The 25,123-nt window shown below is 35.2% G+C and overlaps 1 protein-coding gene across 1 annotated transcript in view; it reads left to right on the top strand.

Moving 5' to 3' along the window:
* Window positions 1-25,123, top strand: part of ARID2 (AT-rich interaction domain 2) — a 109,275-nt gene that overhangs the window by 53,242 nt on the left and 30,910 nt on the right. The window contains exons 4-11 of the mRNA XM_068933922.1: window positions 8,012-8,145; window positions 8,997-9,215; window positions 12,007-12,074; window positions 21,768-21,834; window positions 21,926-22,176; window positions 23,353-23,449; window positions 23,530-23,739; window positions 24,116-24,283. Coding sequence (XP_068790023.1) covers window positions 8,012-8,145; window positions 8,997-9,215; window positions 12,007-12,074; window positions 21,768-21,834; window positions 21,926-22,176; window positions 23,353-23,449; window positions 23,530-23,739; window positions 24,116-24,283 — 1,214 coding nt within the window. The remainder of the gene's footprint in view (window positions 1-8,011; window positions 8,146-8,996; window positions 9,216-12,006; window positions 12,075-21,767; window positions 21,835-21,925; window positions 22,177-23,352; window positions 23,450-23,529; window positions 23,740-24,115; window positions 24,284-25,123) is intronic.

Below are 25,123 nucleotides of genomic sequence, written 5' to 3' on the forward strand. Positions count from 1 at the left end.
GGGGAAAGTTAAAGAAATGTAGAAGTAGCAGGAGGTCTGATTTTGACTTTAGCTACTATTTTGACTAACAAATCTTCATTGTGAATGAAGCTTTTCCCTTTTATGTTAAGACTTTTCCCCTTCTCCCGCACAACAACCCAAAGGCTTCTTATTAACTCAGAGACAGTCAAAATACATCTCGCTGTTCTGTTCACAGCGACACAATGAATTATCCAGAATCTGTGGAGTTCCTAATAGTGCAATTTCTTAAGAGGTTTGGATTTTTTTCCCCCTGCTGCCCCGATCTCTTGAAGTTGCACTCCAGCATACACACTTTAGTTGACTGGCAAATGTGTTTTATTATTTTTCTTCTTCATTAGAACATTATGAGAATTAAATTAAAATGTTATTATTTTATGCTTCTTTTTTTTTGCTGTAAAACCTATTTTTAATGACTTTAGTATGTGATTTTTAAAATCTTTTTAAAAATTTATATAAATATATATTATAATAAATTATTTTTTTAAAAAATTGTTTAGTTTTTAACTTAGAGGCATTGATTCTTCTCTCTCTCCTGTTGTTGTAACGTCTAACAAAGTGAAACTTCTGAGATTGCTGATGCTCATAAATTTTACTCCTCTTTTTCTAGCAATATAGAACGCATTTGACCTTAACAGCGTTTCAGAAGTTCATTAAGGAATGTATTTGGTTGTCGTCTTCTTGCAAAGGCTTTCGGTTAGATAAAGAGTTTTAGCCAAATTATGAGTAAAACATAAACTGGGATATCTATCATGTAATTTTACATAGTCTGTGTTACAAAATGTTGTTAACAACATTTAAACTTGAATATATGTAATTTTTGTTGATATGTCAATCCATTAGAAAGTTTACTAAACTAAGTTTAATCTGGACAGGGTCTTCCGAGTTTGCTCACAGTTTGCTTAATATGCGATGGAGTTATGTGTTGGCAGTCAGGGTGGGGGCTGGAGAGTTGGAGAGTCCCTGATATGATGCACGTGCTTAAATGGGGCTGTGTGTGAACTAACCTGTGAACAGGGCTGCTCAGGCTGGAGGACGCTATTCTGCTGCCGAGTAGTAGGGCACAAGGTCAGATGTCTGAAAAGCACAACTGCTGGACTTTCCTGTTGATCTGGCAAGCTGGCCAAGTACAGAGTTAGGGGATTTGATTTGTCAGCCAGTCTTGGTAGCTGGGCACAATAAGCCAGAAATCAAAGTCCTATTGGGATAGAATCACACATAGAGTGCTTCCCAGGGCCTGCAAGGTGTTCAGTTTCTGAGATGGGGAAACAACGTGAAGATGGGAAACGCACAAATATTTTGAAGCATTCAGGTGCAAGCACCCATTATTGTAGTAGTTGGATGTAAGTGTGCAATCAAGTGTATAGTATCCTTGGGGTCAAGGAAGAAAACCCTGAAGACACTGCTGATGACACTGGTGAAACACACACATAGCATCAAGTTTCAGGCAGCTGGTCCATGTATGTTAAAAGGGTGAGCAGAAGCTCGAAGTGCACTGGTGAGTTAGGCATTTCCAGGAACTAGTTATCTGAGAGAAGGGTTTCATAAAACGGCTTCTACGAGGTGAGTAAACCAGTTGGACGTGACTCGAGGTAGCAGTAACAGTAGGCTGCTTGAGTGCTGCCTCGTAGTAAGCAAGCTCATTGCAGAGTGTGGCACCAGGCTTCGCTGCATGTACTGGCAGCAGGAGAATTGAACGTTAAGTGCTCTGGCCCTGCTGAGAAGCAGATATCTCTAGGATTAAAATACTATCTGCTACTATTAAAATTTATAAATATATCAGATGTTCAAAAATAACTGTAGCAAGCATGATTCATGGTATAGGGCAATTATTTATTGTCTGGTAAAGATGTTTCTTTTTAAAAAGGTTATGGCCTTTTATTGGCACTGCAAATTAATGAATTCTTCCTTGTGAAGAATTCACGTGTGGAACTGGACAAACCAAGTGTGAGTGCAAGGATCAATGTGCTGCACATATCAGGGAGGAATGCAATTGGAAGTTTGGGCAGTATTTATTTTTTAAGTTCCAAATCTTACAATAATATGCTATTATTTAATCTCCGTTAGCAACTTTTAGTTTTTTTTCTTTTGCCTCTAATATTTTTTGTTACTGTTTTTGTTTTACTCATTTATGGACCCCTGCTCTGAAAATTTTCTAGTTGGCATAGCCCACCCTGGAATTCCTGAGTCTCTTCAAGGCAAGATTAGGGTCAAATAGGGGCAGAGAGAGACAGTATGCAGCGATTCTCATTTAGGGTAGCAGAAACCAGAAGACAGAGTAGTGTGGAATCCTTATTACATTAAGGACTTTGTCTCATGATTATCTGGAAGGATGTTACTGCCGATAGGACAGCAAATCGGGAGAGGAGACAAGAGAATGAGCAGGAAGAGTATGTCTGTTTTCCTTAATAGTGTTCTAGCAAACAGAATTGGTGTAAGTTAATGTTGTTAGTCCCCCATTAACAATGCTGCCGAAAAGTTTCGGGAAGGATCAGCTGGAGATCTACGATAGGAATGATAGCAGCTTTTCATTTAGTTGAATGCAAAGGTAAGGAGGATCAGAATGTCGGACTGTAACGGGTGATGCTGTCTTCTCTGTTCTGTCAGACACTGGCTTACTAAGGGTCTGGCAAACTTACCGTGTCCTGATATAGTGAGCCAAAATACTGAAATAAGCCAGATGCTTAACTGATATAGAAAGGAGGCTGACAAATAGTAAGCAAGTAAGTAAATAGAAAATATGTAGCTGACTCCAAATTCTTACTCAGAGACCATAGTAATCTAGAAGTCTAGATTCCTTTTGATACAAATTCTCTGTTTTTGAGAGAAGATTCAAAAAGCACCATAAGTGTTTCACAAATCGTAGCTTGAGACTTAATTGTATACTGTGAGCCCATTCAGTATAGTAGTCCTGAATTCATAGTCCTGAATAATTTGGTAGTAAATTTTGCACGCCACTAAGCTTTGCATAGTCTAGGCTTTCCTTTATTAGCATTTTTTCCAAATATATGAAAACAAGCTTGAAGCTTTGACTGAATAAAAAGCTATGATGTTATTGAAGTACGTATTTTTAATAGACAAAAGTATAAGCCATCTTCATAAAACTTACTTTTCTTATGGGCCTGAATGAAACAGAAGAGAAGGTGCCAGCGCATCTTTCAGTTTCTTGAATATTTTGGATCGTGTGTGCACTGGACTAACACTGATTTAAGGTGCCGTGCTAATGGTGTTGGGCACAGTGCCTTCCAGTTTAGGTACAGAAGAATATTCCTCACTATTCCATCCATCCGTTAAGGCTTCAATATAGTATGTAATTTTTTTTCTCAGAGGCCGCTGAAACTTTTATGCACCGTATACATTGCTTATTTCATAGTTTGATTCTGGTCCTTCATTAAATTAATTATATTAGTCCTTTCTCATACATACCAGCTGTATCATTTTTTCAGGGCCTAGTCATTCAGTTGGCATTGAAATTGAAAGAGTGAAAGATCGGCAGATTGAGACCTCTGCTATTACCTATAAACAGCCTGTGACTATGCTGAATTAAAGAAGCAGTCTAAATTTCTGAAATCACTTTCTGTGATCAAAACGTGTATTTCTACTCTATAGCTACAGATCTAAGTTGTTTTTAGCTTGCATAGATGAGATGACTCTTTTATAACTATCTAATTGTAATTTAGGAGCTTTTTGCACAACTGTTTCTTAGTGATGGAAAAGCTTCATTTATTATATTTAAACTGTTCTGCTGTTTTGTGTAGTAGATGTATGCCAGACTGGCAAAATTAGAATTTAAGTCTAGTAAAGCTCGTTTACAAGCTAATTTACCAAGCTCCCTCTCTATACTAAAATTCCAGGTCATTCATTCTGTCTCTACAATAAACAGAAAGAGTGTGTGAAGGATTGAGGTCTGTGCAGTTGTCTGTTAACACTCACTAATTATGCAGCATTAAGGAATCGTTCTAAATTGGTCTATTACAGTTTGGTTATTACAGTTGAAATCCAGTGATTCGGGGTATTGTCAAATTCCATGGATTCAGAAATAAGGAAAAATCCTCTCTCCAAACTAGCAATCTGGAGTATCTTAAGAGGAGTAAGCGTATGTGCTAGAGGCAGAGAAGGACTTTCTACTTGTCATGTGTGAGTGTTTTTTCTTTTTGTCTCTCTCTCTCTTTTTTTTTTTTTTTCCTTTTGTCTCTGTGAAAGATGCTTTTGAGTTCTTTGGTTTGTTTTGCTTTTTTTTTTTTTATTCTCAGCAAACTTTGAGATTAGTTTGAAGTAAGATAGAAACAGGAAAGAGAGGGAGTGTTCTTTGAACAGGTGGAACTTTGGCACGACTGCATGACGACTAAAAGAGCTGAGAACTTAAGGGGGTGAGAGCCCATTGCTTTGACATAGGGATAAATTAGATAATCACTTGAGGTTGATTCTAGTCCTGCTTTTCTATGAAATACTCATCTGACATGTATGATAACTTCATGAGAGTTGTCAACTCTGAAAAAAATGAGTACAACTTCAGTTTGCAAAGGTCTTTTATTTGTATGCATACACATGGAAATTCTCTTCTTAACCCCCAAAATTGCTTAGTCAAACAGAGTAGGAAGCAATGTAATTGTTTGCTTTCTGAAAGGAAGAAGGGGAATGTATTTTTTTAGATTTCAGAGTGCCTGTGACAGAACTGTTTCAACATGTTTTAATAAAGCAGGCATTAACGGAGGAGAATGTCTAGGATATTCATATTATTCACCTCTTCTGGGACATGGGTTTAAAAAAAAATCAGTATTTAAAAATGTGTTTTAAAGTACAGAATGAAGTGGTTTATTTTTGGAGTATATATATAGTATATATTTTGGAGTATATAAGACACATTTTTTTAAAAAATACTTGAGTAGGTATTCGTTCTTGATAGAACGGACAAGTCCAGAAAAAGGTGGGAGTAGACTTAAACTGTATTTGAGTACCATATGAGTTGCTGTATAGAGAATTTTAAGTCCTTTTATTAAATACTTTTATGAAATGTTACATTCAGTGATGAGAGTGTCTTATGCTAAGCTTATGCATTGACTCAGACCAACAAATATGAGGAAATTAGGTCTAACCTCAGCACTCACAATGAAGTTGTATTAGGCAGGCTAGGCCAGTCTAGCTTATGCCATTATTGAAATGGCACGTCCACGTCTCCTTCTTACCATCCTTAACTATATACACCTGCTGCTTCCCTGCACCAGCTCTAGTATTCATCTGATGGCTATTCCACTTGCGAAATCAGCAGAAAACAGAGGAAGAGTTGGTAATTGGCATGTAGATGTACCCAGAGCAAAACCAAAAGAGAGAGCCAAAAATGAATGCATTTGTCACGGGAAGAGGAAGATGCTCTTCAGATTATTTAAAAGCATGGATTCCTAGCTTTCAGAAATGGAGATGAATGTTTTATCCTAGTGAACCTTGCATTACAGCTGTGTTAGGGTATCTACACAGTTATTCTGAAAAACCAATTCAGATATGCTTTGGGATATATGGAGTCATGGGACAAATAAGACTGTGTATTACATTATTCACAAGGGTTTCTGTTTCTGGCTGTGCACTTGAATGTTTGGCTATGCTGCTACAGCTTTATGCTTTTTTTTTTTTTAAATCATTTTATCGTGTATATTCCACACTATGTGTACTGCCTCTCTCCGTTATTTTTAAACTGTTTAATCCTATACTATTTTTAATATTAATCTCACATGCAGAGCTTGAGCTTGGTTCTGAATTCAGCTGTGCACACTCTCCAGCATGCGCATATGTATATATGCACATATATATGTATGTAATAGTTATATTAACTTTTTTTTAAGTTACTATAAAACATCTAAGAAGTTCTTAAGTAAATGATACTGTGGCAAATGGAAACTGTCACATCTAATCATTCTGGGTTTTGTGACTGCCACATTCAGTGTTACAACATTCATTTATAAGATGCTTAATGCCGTGCTATGAGGAGGAAGTGTTTTTTTTGTTGTTTTGTTTTGGATTTTTTTGTATAAACATTGAATAGCAGCAGATAATAAAGTGCAATAAAGCTGTGATATTACTTTTCTAGTAAAATAAAACAAGGAAATAAAATAATGAAACAGTTATGTAAGTACTTAGACCTCAGGCTCTCTAAATAATCATGTTAATGCAACAAAGTCAAATGATTTATAAGGGAGCTGCACTAATTTTTTTCAGTTTACTTGGAGTAGTATTACTGATATTCATATGCTAAGAATCACCATTTGCCATATATAAACTATAAATTGTGTTTGGTTTTAAACTTTGGATTTAAAATTCAAAGGAAGGCAAAAAATTGAGATTAGAGAGGAAGGAGACTGAAGAGAAGAACATTAGCGTTTAGATCTAGAAAGCTGGGTAGGGAAATGTTAAGTTGTAAATTTAAGAAAGTTATGAACAACTTGATTCTCTATGATTTTGGGTTTTTACAGATTTTAAATTAGGATCTAATTAGTATAAATGATGTTTTCTTAGTTCAAACAAAAAAAGAAGAGTATTTGAATAGTTTTTAATCTATCTGAATCTCTAAAAGCAAAATAATATGGCAGTGAATATTTCTGTTGACCCCTTAGCTCAGTCAAAAAGTCTAGGTAATAAAGGGGATGCTATAGCAGTGGGTCACATAACAATAATACATATAATTTCGATGTTACTTTGAATGTCCCAAGTGCCAATCAGACACACATCATAGGTGCATAGGATACAGTGCATCATCATATGCCCTGTTGACCCTTCAATTTTCTTCTTCCTTTAGGCTGATTAAATTCTGTAACATACCCTTTTCTTACCAGAAAGTGTATTTACTAATATTTTAAGGGTGTGATTATGTCACTGAGGCCTCACTTCATGAAGTAATGAATCGTGTAATGCATGTGAAATTTCTCTCAAAGTAACCGAGAATACTATTTTCTTACAGTTAAGTAAATTGCTAAAGTCTTTCTGATTCATCAAGCATTAATAGCTTTAGTGCTTATTGACAAAAATGATGCCAGAAGTTTGTTCTTTTTCTCAAGATATTAAATAGTTTTAGGATAAATGAGTGGGAAGATAAACCTTTTAAATGATTTCCTGATTATGTGATATTTTAAGTATGATTTAATTGACTTGATATTCATCGGTCTTCAATACTATGAACGTTTGTAAATGTAGGCAGCTTTGTGATTTTTGAATGAAAAATATTGAAATTGTATATCAGTGTAAAGTTAAGGCTATGGTGGGTGGGCCTTCTAAGTTTATTTCATAAGTTGGAGTATAATAAGTTCTGAAAATGATACTTTTTAATGCTGAATTAACGAAGTTAATAACGAGTAATTTACCAAGCTGGTTAACTTGTACATACAACTTCTGTTCTTGCAATCTATTCTGGGATGGCCTGTCACTGCATACAGTTTAGTCAGCAATTTTTTTTTCTTCAGGATTCAAGGGATTTCCAGTAGTCATTAGTTGCAACTATGGCTCAGAACCTCTGCCTCTGAATTGTTGCTTTCAGTATATCTAAATTCTTATTCTTGTGTAGTAGCTTGGATCCGGTATGTTCTTTCTCTTTAGGTTGGGCTAGCAGCAGCAACTGTTTTCTTGGGCTGAACCTCAATATGTCTGTTGGCAGACTGTGCAGAATACTTGCTTCCACCTCCAGATTTATCTTGGGTAACAAAAGAAAAATCTGGTTTGGAAAAAATAGGCTTACTCACAAGAGGGCTCAAGGGGTTGTAATTTAGCTAGGGATTATTGTTTGTAAATATAAAGAAATTTCATATATACATCCATAATTCCAGATATCTGCATTTTCTGTATCAACTGTCGTCAGTCTGATTCATGGTCTGTGTTTTATACCAGTTTGATTATTGCCTCTAGTAAATCTCTGTTTGTACAGTTTGTTTCCTTTGGCAGTTCAGCTCTTGGAGGATGAAGCATTTAGTTGTACTATATATATTCAAAAACTTTGCTTTCTTTATTCCAGTTATCTAGAAAAGTATGAGAAAGTCCATCATTTTGGGGAGGAGGATGATGAGGTACAACCAGGCAATCCAAAGCCACAACTTCCTATTGGTGCAATTCCAACTTCTTATAACTACCAGCAACACAGTGTGTCAGGTAAATTTTTGAGGGTGGGGGGAAGCCTTTTTTTCCTTATATATATTGGAACAGGCTGCAGTAAGTAATATATAGTTTAATTTACAGTATTACTGAAAGTATCAAGTCTGTAGGTCACTCAAATTATTAATTGAGTACACACAAAAACCTTTCTAGTGTGAACCAAAATAAAATAAATATAAAAATCCATGAGCTGTTTCAGTTCTTTCCAAAAGTCTCTGTTTCTAATTAGCAGGGCTAATTAGTTACTTGTCTTGAAACAACATATCCTGAAAATTTAGAAGTGTTGTTTCTGTCAGATTAATCGGATAGTCCATTTATGTATTTGGCTCTGCGGAGAAATGCTTAATTAAACTTTAAAACCTCAGGAATCAAACTCATGCATAAGGCAGACAGAATCTACACCATTGTAATTTGCAAATCAAAGTATGAATCTTGAAAAGAACCAATAAACAAATCTGAAGCCAGTGGACTTTGTGGAATGGAAATGTAATTTGTTGTGTAGAAAATAACTCAAAATTACGTTACAATTCAGTTCTGCTTTAATTAAAAGTTTGTATTTTCAAAGCTTTTCTCTTGGAGAACATACTGCAGTATTGCAGTTGGGAGATGCTGAAGGAATTGGTATACAACTAGAAAGGTACACAACTACATGGAATGTACCCAGCATTCTGGCCAAAGACAGATGGAGAAAAGAATAAATACTGTAAAACTTGTTAAAAACCGACAATATCTTATTAATAAACTAAAATTTTTAAAGTATTTATCATTCATCTTAGTGTATCATCTGAATACTGACTTCTTAGTTTAGCTGTGGAAACATTGTTTTAATTCATTTTTTTCTTATTTAGATTATCTTCGTCAAAGCTATGGGCTGTCTATGGACTTTAACTCACCAAATGACTATAATAAATTGGTGCTTTCACTATTATCGGGACTCCCAAATGAAGTGGACTTTGCAATTAATGTATGTACTCTTCTTTCAAATGAAAGCAAACATGTCATGCAGCTTGAAAAGGACCCTAAAATCATCACTTTACTGCTTGCTAACGCTGGGGTGTTTGATGACAGTAAGTATGTAACAAACATTTTTGCAACAGAAAGAGTCAGCACCTTATCTATATCATCTTTTTACCTCTTTCACAACCCTTGATAATCACAAAGTTTATAAATTATTGCACTGTAATGTACTTAGATATCTAGCTTTCCTTTTTACCTCTTCCACAGTCATAGTTCATATCTGATTTGGAACAATACAAGTACCTTTTATTTAAGTTAGGTAATTTAAAATAATATCATGTAGTAGTGTAATGAAATGTAAGAATTAGTTTTTCATTAGTAGAGTTGAATTATGCAAGATGTTCAGATTCACAACATTGGATTTCCACCTGCTTCTAATATATTAGTGTTTTCTTCTAAATTCATAGGGCCGTGTTTTGTTTTGTTTTTAATAGTTGTTTGGTAGCAATCACAAATTAAAAATAAAAAAGGGAGAGTCTAAAAAAAATAACCCCCTAAGAGTTTATCCTGGTACTTCAGTCTTAACTATGGCAAAGTTCAGGAAACAAAACTCAAGGAATAAAAATACCTTAATCTGGGTTTAAGAAATACTTAATATATTGGCACTTTCATTTTTGAGGGGAGACTATTCCACAAAAATGCCTGTATATGGAGGTAAATTCTTCTGTCTGAAGTACTTAGTGTGGTCTCCCTGCCAAGTGGTTCCTTGATCTGTGTTTCTGTCTAGGAGAGAATGAAAAAAACATTAAGCTACAGCATTCTAGCATCATAAAAACCTGGGCCTGTCTCACAGTTGTGGGGAGGAAGTATTCAGTGATTTTATGTCCTGATTTTTGATACTGAATTCCAAAAATTTTTGCTGTAAGAAATTGCTGAAATAAGCAATTTTTTGGCTGAAAAGTATTTAAGCCTGTGAGTACAGGTGATCATATGTGTTTGAGTATAAATCCACTTTGCATGTGTAAGCACGAACAGTGTGTCAGATTCTGTGTTTAAATTGCAGGGAAGAATCTGTTAGATGTTATGTACTCTTTTTTTTTGATATCATTTCCATTTTTACCTAATGATTTGTACTGTTTTTTCTTTTTTTTTTTTTTTAAGAATTCCCCCTCCTTTTTTTTTTTTTTTTAGCTTTACTGTTGCACTGGTCTTCTCCAGCTTTTTTTTTTCCTTCCAGTTTTTAGCTTGTGCTTAAGCCCTTCAGATATGATTAGGTCTTAGTCGTATGATAGAGTCTGTAGCTAGCCCAGTCACAAGAACTTTCAAAGAAAATATTTGAAGGGAAACTGAAGTTAAACTTAGTCCTCCTTATTAGTGATTCTGGGATGCTTGCTCTCTGGATGTTTTGAGTTTGTCATCTCTCCGCTGTTTCTTTGGCGTAACATTTATGGACTTAGGATTTTGTAAGTAGAATTGAAGCAAGTTTTATGCTGTTATTCCATGACTTCTTGAATGATGCAAAGGAAGACAGTGTTTTCTTGAGTTCTAAACTCGGACTCCAAGCACAGACTTTTTGTTGCATAGCTGTCCTATATTAATGTTTCTTATACTGAAAATTGTTTGAGGTAAAGTCTAAGAGGAGTGACAAGCAGGTAATGGACTTGCTCTTTTCTTTCACTGGGGAAAACTTCATTTTCTTCTTATCTGATACATCCAGAGATTTTTATCCTCTGGATAAGCCTAGGGAACATCCTAACAGCATTAGGAGGACTTTCCCCTTGTTCCCTTGGCCTTTGCCAGGCAGAGGTAGTGGAAGGTTTAGTTCCAAGAAATGCTGTATTTTGGCACTGATAGATCTAGGCACATTCCAAGTTCCTCAGCTGTAATCACTCAGATGGGATATGTACTTCTCTGTTCCCTCCTGAAATCTGTTGCTTCTTAGAGCAGAGGTGGAATGTTTTGGTGTTTCTTATAGTTTGGTAAGCCCGTGGATTATTTTTATTTTCATTTTATTTTATTTTTATTTTTTAATTACTTGGGATAGGTTGAGGGGAAGGAACTTGGGAGGGTTAACATTTTTACAGCGTGAAGCTTCAATTTTAATGTTTATGTGCCTTTATATTATAAATAATGATAAATCTGTCAAGTTTGATTAAATAACGTCTGTGGTTAGCAAATTTAAGTTAGTATGAAAATACAGTCATGATACAATAATTTCAGGTGTAAAGAAATGATAGCTTGTTAAGAGTTAGTATGGATTTTAGATCTAGATTATCTGTAATTAAGGTTTTATCATTGTTAATATTGATAATGCAGTGTTTCTAGGTAACAAGAAAAATATAATTTCTTAAGCTTTTTTTCCCCTTAAAGTCTGAGTTGATGGGTTAGAATATCTGTGGTAGTGGCTCCACCAAACATCCAAAAATATCCGTTACACTTCCTGGTTAGATATTGATATTTTCAATTGAGTGATGTCAAAATCTCACTGCTACTCTTCTGGTTTTTAGAAAACATTAGTGAGAGTTTGCTTAATTACTAAAATCGTGTTTACATCTTATCCTGTGTGAATGGAAAATAGTTGCTGATGTGACATTAAGTCATCCTGACTCCTCGAAAAGAAGTATGGAAAAATTTCCCATGGCTTTTTAGAGAGTTCACAAGTTAATCCATTCTTTATACCTCTATTTAAACTGTAAAACTACAGTAACAGTTATTTAAATGACTGTAGAAATTTCAGTGGGTTTATATAATTTACTACAGGGTCCTTTTAAGGAAAGGAGACATTGGAATAGTCTGTAGTGTTGCTGAATCCTTATTTCATTTTATGGATTAGTAAAAAGGCAAACAAAAATGTTCAGTAATTTTTTTTTTTTTTACTGAATTTTCTTTTTATGCTTAAAGCTTTAGGATCGTTTTCTGCTGTATTTGGAGACGAATGGAAGGAGAAAACGGATAGAGATTTTGTTAAGGTAATTTTTAAGAATGTTAAACTATTTTGAACTGCATATGGCAGGTATCAAATCCTTTAAAAAGAGGAAAAAAAGGTAAGACTTACTAGCCCATGTCTTTTAAACTAATCTCAACTTTATTCCTTTGACTTGAATACAGTAGGACAGTAAATCATATTGTAAAACATGTGGTTAAGTAGGAAGAAAGGTACTAAGAAAAAATAGGTATAGAAAAGGGAATAAAGAGGTTCCAAGTTTCTCCTTGTAAGAAAGGTAATGTGTAAGAAAGGTAAATGTTTGCCCAGCATTTATCCAGAAAAAAGAATGCTGGATTTTTGTTTTTAATGCTGGGATCAGTAAAACATTCTGGATTATGAAAATTATTAAGCCCATGACACAAGAAGCACAGTGCAAATTTAAGTTAAGTTAGAAATGTGGGTTAGATTCAGTTAAACTGTTTTTGCACAAGGCTTTTTTAACTTTCCACTAGAGGGCATGATCTACTGTACTAGTAATGAAATGAGTTAAATATATAACCAGAAGCTGTGTTGTGTAAACATTTGCTCTTTATCCTAGATGAGCATTTTATGGTGAATGAGAGCATGAAATATAATACATCTGAAAGAGGTCTGACATTCTAGCATATTTGCTGTAGTGTATAACAATTTCCTTGAATAGAGTTTCACGTAATAATTTCTATGGCTAAAATAGGAGAAAGCTAGATTGAAAACCTCTTTTGATTTGTGCTTTTTGTTTATCAAGCCAAAAATATAAAATGATCTGCTTAACTCCTTATGAACTCATGCTCAGGTTTCCGCTGAATTTCTTAGTCTTCTTATGTACTAGCCTTACCAGTAGTGTAGGGAAATACTAGTTAGAAGTTCTTTTCATCTGTGTTTTGTTTTATTTTTATGTAACTTAATTCTGGGGCAAGTTGGCCAAAAGTTGTGTTAGTTAAATGATAAATATTGCTGAAATATCAGTGAATAGGTTCCCTAACCAAAATTTCCTAGATGAATTTAAGAACGAAAAGGTAAGCTCTCATTTTGGTTCGTATTTGCTTGAAAATTTGGTTTAAGTGTACTGAAGGTGAGTGTCAAAAATAATGCTTCATAATCTTTGTTTCCATTTTCCATTGAGAAATATGTCCAGAAGTGCTGTAGATTTTGTGTTTTGGTTTGTATTTTTAAAGTGCTTAGTGCTTCTGTTCTGACCTCACCCTAAACTGTGACAGACTGTTGCTGATGTAGAGCAGCAGCAAGCACCATGCCTAGGTCTGTAAACATTTAAAGTTACACAGTTATGATTTATAATATGTTTGTTAATTATATAGTCTTAAATAATTGTGGTAGATAGGACAGATGGTTCTGATAAATGTTTTTAACTGAGTGTTAAGTGGAAGCACTGTAGCTGCAGTAAGGTTTACTAATAACAAAACTTGGATGTTCTCCAGGATCTATTTTTGAACATTACAACATGTATAGTACCACTCCGTTGTGAAATACTGCAGAAAGCGTGTCAGAAACTAACACCACATCTAAGAATATCTCTAATGCCAACAATCCAGATTTCTCAGAACCTCTAACTTTGAACGTTTGTTTGACCCGCTACTGGAAATAATTTACTATACCTTGCAGGTGTGGCTCCATGTCAAAAAACAAAGTGGGCAAAGTATTATGGGAGTTTCTTGATGTACAGTGGAGATACTTTATTGGCAGGGTAGAGATTGTGTATCAGATCTTTTATTTATTTTTATTTGCTTTTACAGCTTTAAAATTAACAGAATGACTCTTCAGTGTTTGTATTCCCTCCTTTCTCTATGTTTTCATTATCTTTTTTTAAATTCTTGTTTATTTGGTTATTTTTATTTTGCTGCCAGTTGTTTCTATCTTGTTTTTGTAAGGTCGTCATCGTTCCAATTTGGTTTTCGACTGTAATGGCAGCAGATTAGAAATCCTTGTTGAAAATAGATAAGAGTTGTTAAGTGAGAGAGACAAAAATGCAGAACTAATGAATTAAAAGAGATCGGATTTCGTGCCGTTGCTATCTGTCCTAAGTGAGAGAGATTCGTAGAAAATAGGGGGAAGGGCAATGTCTTAAATAAATGAACTATAAATTAGTAAAAATAGAGTTACTCTATGAAATGTTAGTAGATGATGTTAGTAAGCATCATCTTCAGACCATAGTAGATCTCACGTGTTAGAGTCTTGGGTTTTTTGGTTGAGAAGTATTAGAAATCTTGAAGCTGTTCTGCAAGTGATCCTAGGAGTTAAATTCAGGATTCAGAGCGAAATCGTAAACTTGGGTTCTTTACAGTTGCATGACAGTTTTAAGTGTTAGGAAGCTAGTTTTGTGCAAAAAACACTGAAATCGTAGTTTTTGTTACTTGAAAATAGCTTTTTAAATGCAGTGCAACGAATGCAAATGCTATGTGAGATACAGTTCTAATATGTTCAAAACATCTGATGTCATCTATAAAGCTGCTCTTATTGAATTAACTTTGTTCCAGTCTCCTCCTCCTGTCTACTAAAACATATGAAAATAAACTTGGAAGCTTGGATTTTATAGAGGCGTTTAGTTTTAGTTTCATTTTTAATGTCTGTATACATTGTTTGGGATAATTTAGAATTATATAATTGTATAGTAAACATGCTTTATGGAAGTTTTAAAATAACATTTGCTTAATATGAGCTTGATATTTGCTTAATATAAGCTTCTTCATCTCTTACTCATACTAGTATATTTAAATTACATTTCAATAAAGAAAAATGGCCATATGTTTTTGCATGATTTTTCTCTTCCTTCTGCTGCATCTTTGCAGACACTAGGAGCGGTGGGTGCAGCATCATCATTAGTATTTCTTTCCCCATTAAATATCTAAGCAGTAACTGTTGTTTGGTATTCTGTCAGGTCTTTGAGCTTTATGATTTATCATAAAGATTTTCTCAGTTGCTTCAGCACCCGTACTTTGATTTCATACTCTACTATCCTCCAATTTTGACTTAAAATTATGCTACTTTGCATCTGCACTCTTTCTGAAAAACTCCTTGCTACTGCTAGATTTCTGCTACAGTTTTAAATAATTGAACGTCCTTTCTGTTGTGGTTTTACTATAGTATGTTTTTACCTTAATATGTGTAATGGTTTTATCAGTCTGTTTTCTGTATTTTCTGTGCAGTGGCCAACTACAGTAGATCTCCCTTAAATTTCATCCATCCTTCTCCTTAGTTGGCATTGATCAGGCATTTTAGGAGCATGTAGAAGTGTGTATGTGTATCTTAAACAGTTTTATTACAGCTACTCTATTTTCTCTTTTCTAAATGTAACTATTTAATTTTTCAAAATTCATTGTGAAAATGATGACTGCTTACAAAGCTTCCTAAATAGTGAACAGTGTCATGACATTTTTCAGAACCATTTGCTAGTTCAGTAGTGTCATACGCATGAATAAAGGAGCTTATCTCTTTTGTCATGTCTTCCAACACCACTGGCATTCCAGATGAAGATGAAGATGGAAAGCAATATGTTTCTTTATTTTATACTAAACTTTGAGGGAACCAGTTGCTTAACTTTTCACCAATACTTAGTGTTACAAGACTTTCTAAACCTAGCTCTTCAAAATTTCCATTATCCTATCCGTAGTGTCACATATTTTCTCACTATCTACAGGCTTACCTCTAAACTGAACAAAATGTCTTCATTAATCAGTGAACATGAATACATACTTAATCTCAGTTCCATTAGTTGTCAAAATTTGAATATCATTTTAGCTTTAGCATTGTTTGGAAGCCATTGTAATCATGCCTGTTGTTTTCCCTAATGCTATGTTAATTGGTTGCTTTCTCCCCTTTTGATTTTTTTTTTTCAGGTGCTGCCAGTAAGTCTAAATCCCTAGTTTTTTGGATTGACAGGATGTCCTTTCTTAAAGATTGGAAGAACTGGCCTTTAGCCAGTCATCTTCTATCTCCCCTTGTTCATTTGTATTTTTTTTCACAAGCTCTGACACCCATCTGGCTCAGATGTTCTCTGATCTGTTCCTGAAGCTTTCCCATTTTTCAGCTGTTTCATTTCTCTTTGTGTTTCCTCATTCGAGCAAGGTGCACTTGTGGGTATGGTTTCTGTCTTTCAAGAATGCTCTATTAATTTAGCATGCTCCTGATTAGATGGATTTAGCTGTTTGTCCACATATTGCTCTCATTTTCAGTAGCTGCGCAGAATTTGATGTTGTGTTACAATAATTTTATTAAATTTCTTTGTGCACTATCCTCTCACATACAATTTAAGTATTTTGTTTCTGTTTTTAAAACTTGGATTTTTTGGTGTCCCTTCAGGTTACTGAGTTCCAAAATCCATGCTTACACAGTCTTTGTGCTTTCTGTATTGCTTTACATACTGCTTTAGTTCTGTAGTTTAATTTTTCTTGTAAAGTGCATATCTTGTTGTTCAACCCTTTCTTATTTCGTATAAATTTAATTTCTTATGTTCGTATGAATTTAATAGTAATTTTCTTTACATTGGTGTTTTGAATCTTTCCCAGATAGTGCTTAGAGAGAACTCCTTACAACTTCAAATGCTTGACATACTTTTTAAATGTCACCTTTCTTGTTTCCCTCACAATGCTCCATCAAGCTGTCAGGCTCAGACCTGACTCCAATTGAAATCATATTTTTTCTTGGCCAATAGGTAGTCATGATCATTGCTACATTACATGAATTGTGAACTCAGACATCCATTGTTTTTACAGACAGTAATTTGGTTTATCTGATTTCCAGTGAATTCTGTGTAATCCTGTTCATCTTTTTCCAAAGAAACTCGGCTACTGAGAGTAATCAGGTTATGCATATGAATCAGGCTCTTTAACCCTTGTCCATTAGCACTTGCCACGTGGATGTTGTGCAGTCAAGTGTTATTTGTTTGTTTCAAAGTCTTAGCTTTGTATTTCCATTATCAAAGTTAAATCCTGACCTAAAATACCTATATAGGAATAACTGTGGATAAAGAGCTTCACTTTTTTTCTTCCTTTCCTTTTCATTTCTGTAGAAAAATAGTAGCAAATTGCAGCCATCTATCGTTTATAGTATGTACAAGCAGTTATTTACTCTGTACATTTCTTACATTTGTTAAGTTAGCTGTTTTCTTGTCTCCATGTCATAAGTACATTTTTTTCAGAGGAAAGCCTGGGAAGCTTGACTTTACCTCTTTTTCCACCTCTGCCTTCCCTTTGGGAAAATAAAAGTTTTAGCATGTTCTGCCTTGTTGTCTTCTAACAAGTGGATTTGGAACACTGTAGGTAGGTTATTTAATTCTGTTTTTCACTTCATCATATCTAACTTCTGTTGTCTGTCCTCCCCATCACTTTAGGGATCTTTCCTGCTTAGGCAGGAAACCACTGTTGAGTGGACTGAGAGCAATCAAACCAGTCCGCTTACATCCATAAAAGAAAGTGATTTAGGCCAGCTTTTTCCTAGTAAAGAAAAGGAATAGAAACTGCGAATTAATTCCGACCTGAAGAAGCCTGAACACCTTTATATAGGAGTTCAAGATGGTGATCACTGCAGGTAATCCTCGTGCTTTGGAAGAGTTGTTACTTTGATCGTTTGCCAGCGGGACACTTGTTTCTAACGTGACAATTTGTCTGAGACATGGAGATCTATACTTCGCCAGAATCGCAGAGAATCACTTTCAGAACATGGTGCTGCAGCTTGTTTGTTGGATCTTTTTCCCTACTATGTTGTAAGGGTCTTTGTAATTAAGGAGCTTCATAATTCCAGTTCAGAAATAAAAAGTACAATTTGCCTTCATGAAAGACTTATGAAGGACTTCTTTTTTTCTCTCTTATTTTCCCTTCCTCAAGAGGTCTTAAATGTCCTGGAATTTACTTTGGGTTTCATAAATTTCTCTGTCTTAGTGAAAGTTGCATCAGATGAAATAAGTTCCTGCCATAGCCCCTCTCTCAAAAAATGCAGTGGTTGAAATATTTGGACAACTTGGTTTTATATCTGATGATTTGAGTGAGACTTTGTTTCACTCATGGGATTGATTCACTACACTTTCATAATTCCTTATATAAAACAGTACCTACAGCATATGCGGTCATTGCTCCAAACTGTTTGTCAATGTCTGAACAGAACAGTAACACTTTTGAGGGAGGAATTCTTCTGAGACTCTCTTGTGTAATGGTGCCTACCAATATATAGCTTCTGGGAAACAAATGGAATGGTGTTCCACCTTCCACATTCATTGGGGACAGATGCCTCTTTTCTTAGGTAGGAACTCACCTCAGCCATCTGTGGTCAAATTTTTAGAGGGGTTGGAGCTCAGGAGAGTGACGAAAGCATATCAGGCTTCCATCTGTACGTTTAGAATTGTTTTGCAACATATTTATGACAACAAGGAGTCATGGGAAATGCTGTCACCTCTGTAGTTCACAGCCCATCTCTAAAACAGATGTGTTAAGTACCACATGCACTAGTCTGTGGCTGGCCTGCTTGGTTGACAGCTGGAACACACTCCTGATAAGCTCTTTAAGTTATTGGCTTGTTGAATGGAAGATGTAGGATAATATCTTCTGAGATTTCCCCCGGCCCCTCCCCCCCAAAGCGGAGGAAATCCTAATATGGATTAGTGTTCTCCTAATCCAGAGCCAGACTATCTCTAGAACCAAGGATGAACTTATTTCTGACTTTTTTTTTCCTCCCCCTAATGTGGTCACGAGAGCATTTCCTTCAACGTTCTCTCTGTTAAATCATTCACAAGGTTGTTGGGATTTTGTTAGTGTGGCTGAAGCAGTTTAATTATTTTCTGTATCCTCTGTAGAAACAAGCCTTCCCACCTGTTGGGGTGAATGACTAGAGTGAAGAAGAAATGGTCTGTCCACTTACAATGTCAAGGTGTATATGGCTATACATCTGGTTCGATTCTGCATGTTCTCAGGCTCTTCTGTCTCTAGTGGATCAAGAATCTGAAAGGGTTAATTAAGGCTTTTTCTTTCTGTTAGGGTCTATTCCCAGGTTCTTTCTGCTAAGAGACTTTCTCATGAGATAGCAGACTGTGCAATAACCAAGTATGAAATAGCTAAGCTGCAGCTTCCTCTGGACTAGGGTTCAAGTGATACCACTCAGCCTTTTGTAGAATGTCTTGAATCTTAAGATCTGCCAAGAGTTCACAGAAGGCCCAAATTTGCAACTCCAGTAGGCATTTCACAGTTGCTGAAACACCTAGAACTGATGCTCTCTTTGAGAATGCAAACCTATAGTTTTTAGCCAGCTAAAAACTCTGGAAGACTCCTTCAGGTAAAACAGTTCTCATGATAAGCCTCGTCACCGTGTGTAGAGGTAAACACTTGAAGAGAGAGAAAATTATATGTATGTATTTTTGTTTTAACTGTTCTTTTTGAAGGTGTATCTGTGTACTAGTTCACAGCCTAGCTTCCAGATTCTCTTCCTGAGTTGTAAGAGATTTTTCAGATATCTAGGATTGAGAGGAGCTGAGGGTATGGGACATGCATGCTACTCCAGTGTGCTTGATGTAGGCAACAGGGCTTGTGGTTATGTGCCTGGTAATCCTGCAAAAGTTCTAGTCTGAGTGGTTAGAATTTTATGCTTTCAGCGTGAATAGAGAACAATTTTGAAAAATAACCTTTAAGTGTAAGTAACCTGTCTTGGTGCCTTTGCATCTCTCTCATTTTAGTTTCTAGGAAGGATCCTTGTTCTGTTCTCTTCTGAAGAAGAGAGTTTCATTTGACTTGACAGCTAGAATTGTTTGACAGACTGCCCCTTTAGGAAGGGGAGAGGGCAGTTCCTCAGTTGTTCAAGCAACTAGACTGGGTCTGTTTATTCTGAGAGTTTTAGGTGAGAGGTGCAGTTTTCTGACAATATATTTCTGTTTTCTTCTTTAGCCAGTAGATGTTGTGAGCCTTTCTCTTCAGTACTACCTGCAACGTCTTCATCTGCAAAAAACTTAAATCCTCATTTTTCCATCCTATTGAGAATGCGTTCAGGATGATTTCCTTCTAGATGGAAAAATTTTTTTATGACTTTTTTTGCGAGAGATTTTTAGATGTTTCATTTTGGACTATAAACTTAAATATTAAAAGGCCAAAAGCATATTAGTGAAGGACTTGACTAACAAAATGTGATGACGTGATTTTTAACAATTAACTGTGGCAGCAGTTTTAACGTTGCATTGTAATTGACTTCTGCCTCTTCCAAAGGGATTCAGATTGAAGTTGAAGACTTTAAGTATCTCTGCTCAATAATCACATTTCTAAAATCTTTAACTGACTAAACAGGTAATCTTTGAAAGCCTCCAGGATTTTCCTTTTTTAAGTAGGAGTGAAATGTGAAGGCTTACTATCTTCATTGCTTTCACAAAAGGACACATCATAAAGGGAAGTCAGTGTGTACTGACTAATAAATTTCCAGACAGTATAGTTTTGTATGCTTATTTAAATCATGACTGAAACCTCATCCTTAAATGTCTCAGTCTCCTTCTCTAAAAAGAGAGGCAGCTCAAGTGAAGTGCATTTTGCAAATTTTATCTGCATGCCTTGGTCTTCTGTAGTTTCCTTGGTAGCCTCAGTATTATTTAGAAAAAAAGTAGAAAGTTAGACTTTTATCTAGCAGTTTTTGTCTTTGCTCTGAGAGGTAATAATCCTTCTTTCTGTGCAAGCAATCCTCTTTACTAATCAGCATTTGTGTGTCATTTGGAAGCACTGTAGTGGAAAATAAGATTCCTTTTCCTTGCTGACCTTGCAATTCGGAAAATCTGTAGTATTCTATTTTTCAAGAAAATAATAGTGACAAGCTTGGTATCAGCACTGTAATTTAGTAATTACATTAGCATTACAAAATTTTCTCCTGCTGTTCAGTAGGTTGTACCATCATTTCCTTTTTATCCAGATTTGCTTATGGTTTTATTTTGTGATCATAGCCCAACGAGTGGATGTATTTCAGTAGTGAGTCAAAGGAACGTATAATTTTGTATTAGTTTTCAAGCCTGATCGTGTGAATATTGATCCCTTAATTAATTCTAGTTTCAACAGGAATAGCCAAATAGCAAGGATTTGCAGATCAGGACGTATAGTTTTAAAATAAATTGAAATCCAGCCTGGTGAAACATTGTTTTGTTTGTATTTATAAAGGTTTTTGATGATGATTCTTGTTGTTTCTGTTGTTTTGTTGATTTATGATGGTGTGTGAAACATAGCAGAAGCTTAAAAAAAAATCTCTCCAGATCAGAAATCTACTTGTACTGCTAGCAGGAGCTAATATTTACTGAAACAGAGAGAAGAAGTTACCTTCTGCCTTAGGAGTTCATTGCTTATAGAGAGGGAAGGAAGATGAACTGTACTTTTTTTCCACCTTATTACCTCTATATTTCTAATTTTCTGTGATAGCCTGTCCGCATAGTTTCAATAAGTTGCTTCAGCAAAGAAGCAGTTCTAGGGTAGCGTTGATTGTTCATGAATGTATACTTCTGGGACTTGGAAGGAAGCGTTTCTTAATATAATATACTGAACGTCTGGGATATCATCCTGTGAATGAAAAAACTGTTGTTATTGGATAAATTAAGAACTAGGATATCAGGGAACTCTTAAAGCGCTGTTCCTTTTCCATTGATAAATATTTTAAAGTAATGGAAGTAAATAAACAATTATTATTTAAAGAAATATCATCCTCTATAAATGAAGTATATTTTCTGTTCGTTCTTTAGTTTTGGAAGGATATTGTTGAGGATACTGAAGTACGTGACCTCATTTCTGACAGAAGCAAATCTCAAGGTGAGACATCTTGACTAAACTTATTAGATACATGTTGGTAAATGCAGAAAAGAAAGAACTGATTTTATTTGCTTGCTTACTTATTTTGTAGAAACTCCGTCAGAAGAATGGATTTGGGAGTCCTTATTTCATCCACCTCGCAAGCTGGGCATTAATGATATTGAAGGGCAGCGGGTACTTCAAATCGCAGTGATTTTACGTAATCTTTCTTTTGAAGAGGGAAATGTTAAACTTTTGGCAGCTAATCGTACCTGTCTTCGGTTCCTGCTACTCTCTGCTCATAGTCATTTTATTTCTCTACGGCAATTGGGGCTTGACACACTAGGAAATATTGCAGCAGAGGTATGTGCTTCAAAACAGAGCAATTAAAGAGTATCATTTGATGAAGGCATTACTTTAATATTAATTAAATGAATTACTTTTTTTCCTTGAGATCACTGGAAGCAGCAGTAAATAAATTCTTCTCTGGATTTGTAAATAGTAGTTAGAAGATGAATATGCAAGGCCAAACATAAAGTATGTATAGTATATACATAAAGTATGTGTCAGTTTGCTTAAATAAAATTGCATGGAGAAGACTGCTTGTATAGGGAGATGTAAGATCCCTCACACCACATAATTTTCAGTTAATTTTCCCAGATAGAAGAAGGGAATGTAGCTAAATTCCTGTAGACTGTACACAAAATTCTTTGTTTTATACTTTAATTATAATCTCAAAACATTATGTTTGAGGAAGGGGTGGCAGAGGGTTTTATGTCATGGGTAGCAGGCACCAATGTGCTAGGCACACACCACTGGGTCTGTATCATGTGAGGCATCTTTTTCTCTTCAAAGAGATTTGAATGTAATAAAATATACCAGTCAGTCTATTTGAGATCATTGTACAGACAAATTGTACAGATTTGCAGGCAGATATGCACAACTATTCCTTATATTTTAAGATATAACAGGTACATTTAAGATAGGACAATGAGACTTGCAGCATTAGTACACTGCTAAATATCTGAAAAGGATGCCTTTTTTGCCATGTGTCCAACTCTTCTTGGATAAGAGAGAAATCTTAGATATTATTATAATATCTGAGAGCTCTGGTCAAGAACCAGAAGCCTATTGTATTAGATGTCCCACAGAAGCAGGATGAACAATTGCGATAGTCTTTTGGAAGGAATGTTGTTCTTATTCAAGTTCTGTACTTTGGATAGTACACTGTATTCATGTATGCTGTTGACTGCCTAGGAATAAAGTTATTTTCCTTGTTCTAAACACTAGAAAGTATAATTAAAGTTTGCCCACTACTTCAGAGCAGAAAAGGAAGAGGGAGGGCTAAAAAAGTGCTAGCTACTTTAAATTGCAAGGTTCTGTTTTTGGGAACAGAAGTACAGCAGTGTCTTTTACATGTGCTGCGTGTAAAGAGTTTTGAATGTTGTATTTTGATTTGCAAATCTAAGGATTTGAGCCATTATCACTGTATGCTTAGTCTTAGACATAGCTTAAATAATTTTTTTTCTTTCCTATCAGCTTCTTTTGGATCCTGTTGATTTCAAAACTACTCATCTAATGTTCCACACTGTTACAAAATGCCTAATGTCAAGGGATAGATTTTTAAAAATGAGAGGTAAGGTCTTGAGCTATTCTTGTGTTGTTGTGTTAGAACAGTAATTATTGCTGTTAAACTATTTTTTATTCATTTTTCAGGCATGGAAATCTTGGCGAATCTTTGTAAGGCTGAAGATAATGGTGTCTTAATTTGTGAATATGTGGATCAAGAATCCTACAAAGAGATCATTTGTCATCTCACACTACCAGATGTGCTGCTTGTAATCTCAGCACTGGAGGTGCTATATATGCTCACAGAAATGGGAGAAGTGGCCTGCACAAAGATTGCTAAAGTCGAAAAGAGCATAGGTAAGGGAGAAGCAAGACAAAATCTGTTATGCTCGCTTGTGTAGGAAAAAAGATTTAAGAATATGTCATGTTCAGCAGTTAAAATATGTGGCTTGTATGTTTGTGTGCAATGTAGGGATGGAAGTTATAGTACAAAGTTTTACTAATTAACTGTTTCGTCAAGAAACTGATGGTGTTAATAACTAATGAAGCTAAAATTTTGAAGTATTTTTTTATGCCGTGAAAAAGTTATGCACAGATCTCCAGAAGCATGCAGAGGCTTCCCCCCTCCCACCACCCCCCCCATACATGCTAATTTTAAAGGAAATCAGTATGTCCTAGTAGCATTCATTTGTTTGTCCTAATGTCATTGTCGGTTTTACATTTAATACTTTAGATACATTAGTATGTCTGGTTTCTATGGACATCCAGATGTTTGGAGCTGATGCACTTACTGCTGTAAAACTCATTGAACATCAGAGTGTTAACCAGCAAGGAGTACCTGATGTCAGACCACAAGTAATGGAGCATGGTTCCTCACAGGCCCATGCAACAGCTGTCCCAGGTTAGTGTCATTGCAAGAGAAGATATTTGTCTACAGATTTTTTTTTTTTTTGGCCTCAGTGGATTTCTGATTAATCTACATAAATATAAGTATAGTGTTATACATAATATAGGTTTTTTTTTACTGACATTTATTCACAAAAGAAATATATTATTTGTTATTCCAAAACTATAGTGAAATGACCTTAACAACTGAAAAATATTAAGATTATTTTAATCTGAGAATTGTCTGGTAGTTATATATGTTTTTAATTTTAACTTGTTCAATTGGAAGCAAAAAGAATCCATTCTAGATTGTTTCCCTGATCTACAGAGAATTAGAGATTTATTTTATATTGCTCTTTATACAGAATAATATTGAGCAGTAACATAATAACGTATAATAGAACTGCAGAAACAAGAAATGCATACTGAATCATTTCTCTAAACCTCTTCACTGTGATGTGAACGAAGTTTTAACTCTGTCCCTTAAAGCTTAGGGAAAAAAAGTGCTATCTTAATTCATCTCATGTGCAAATTCAATGTTAATGATTAATTTCTGCAATTTTATTTTAGTTAAAATACGTGTCCTTTTGAAGATGATGGCACGATTAACTATTATTGGTCAAGGGTGCGTATGCACCTCATTCTCTCTTTACTAATAGAAAGTTCATAGCAATATACAGCAAGCGCACACAAGATGGAACATTCTGAGGAAAAAGGGAGAAAGAAACATTACGACAGATGCTAGTTTTTGTGTCTAAGTGTACTTCTGGAATGTGCAGAAATCACAGCGAAGGCGACTGGAAAAGAATGTGAATAAGGGGCTTAATGAGAGCGAAGCTAAGGAACTTATGTGACA

The sequence above is a fragment of the Struthio camelus genome, chromosome 1 (genome assembly GCF_040807025.1).
Source record: "Struthio camelus isolate bStrCam1 chromosome 1, bStrCam1.hap1, whole genome shotgun sequence".
Taxonomy (NCBI): Eukaryota; Metazoa; Chordata; class Aves; order Struthioniformes; family Struthionidae; genus Struthio; species Struthio camelus.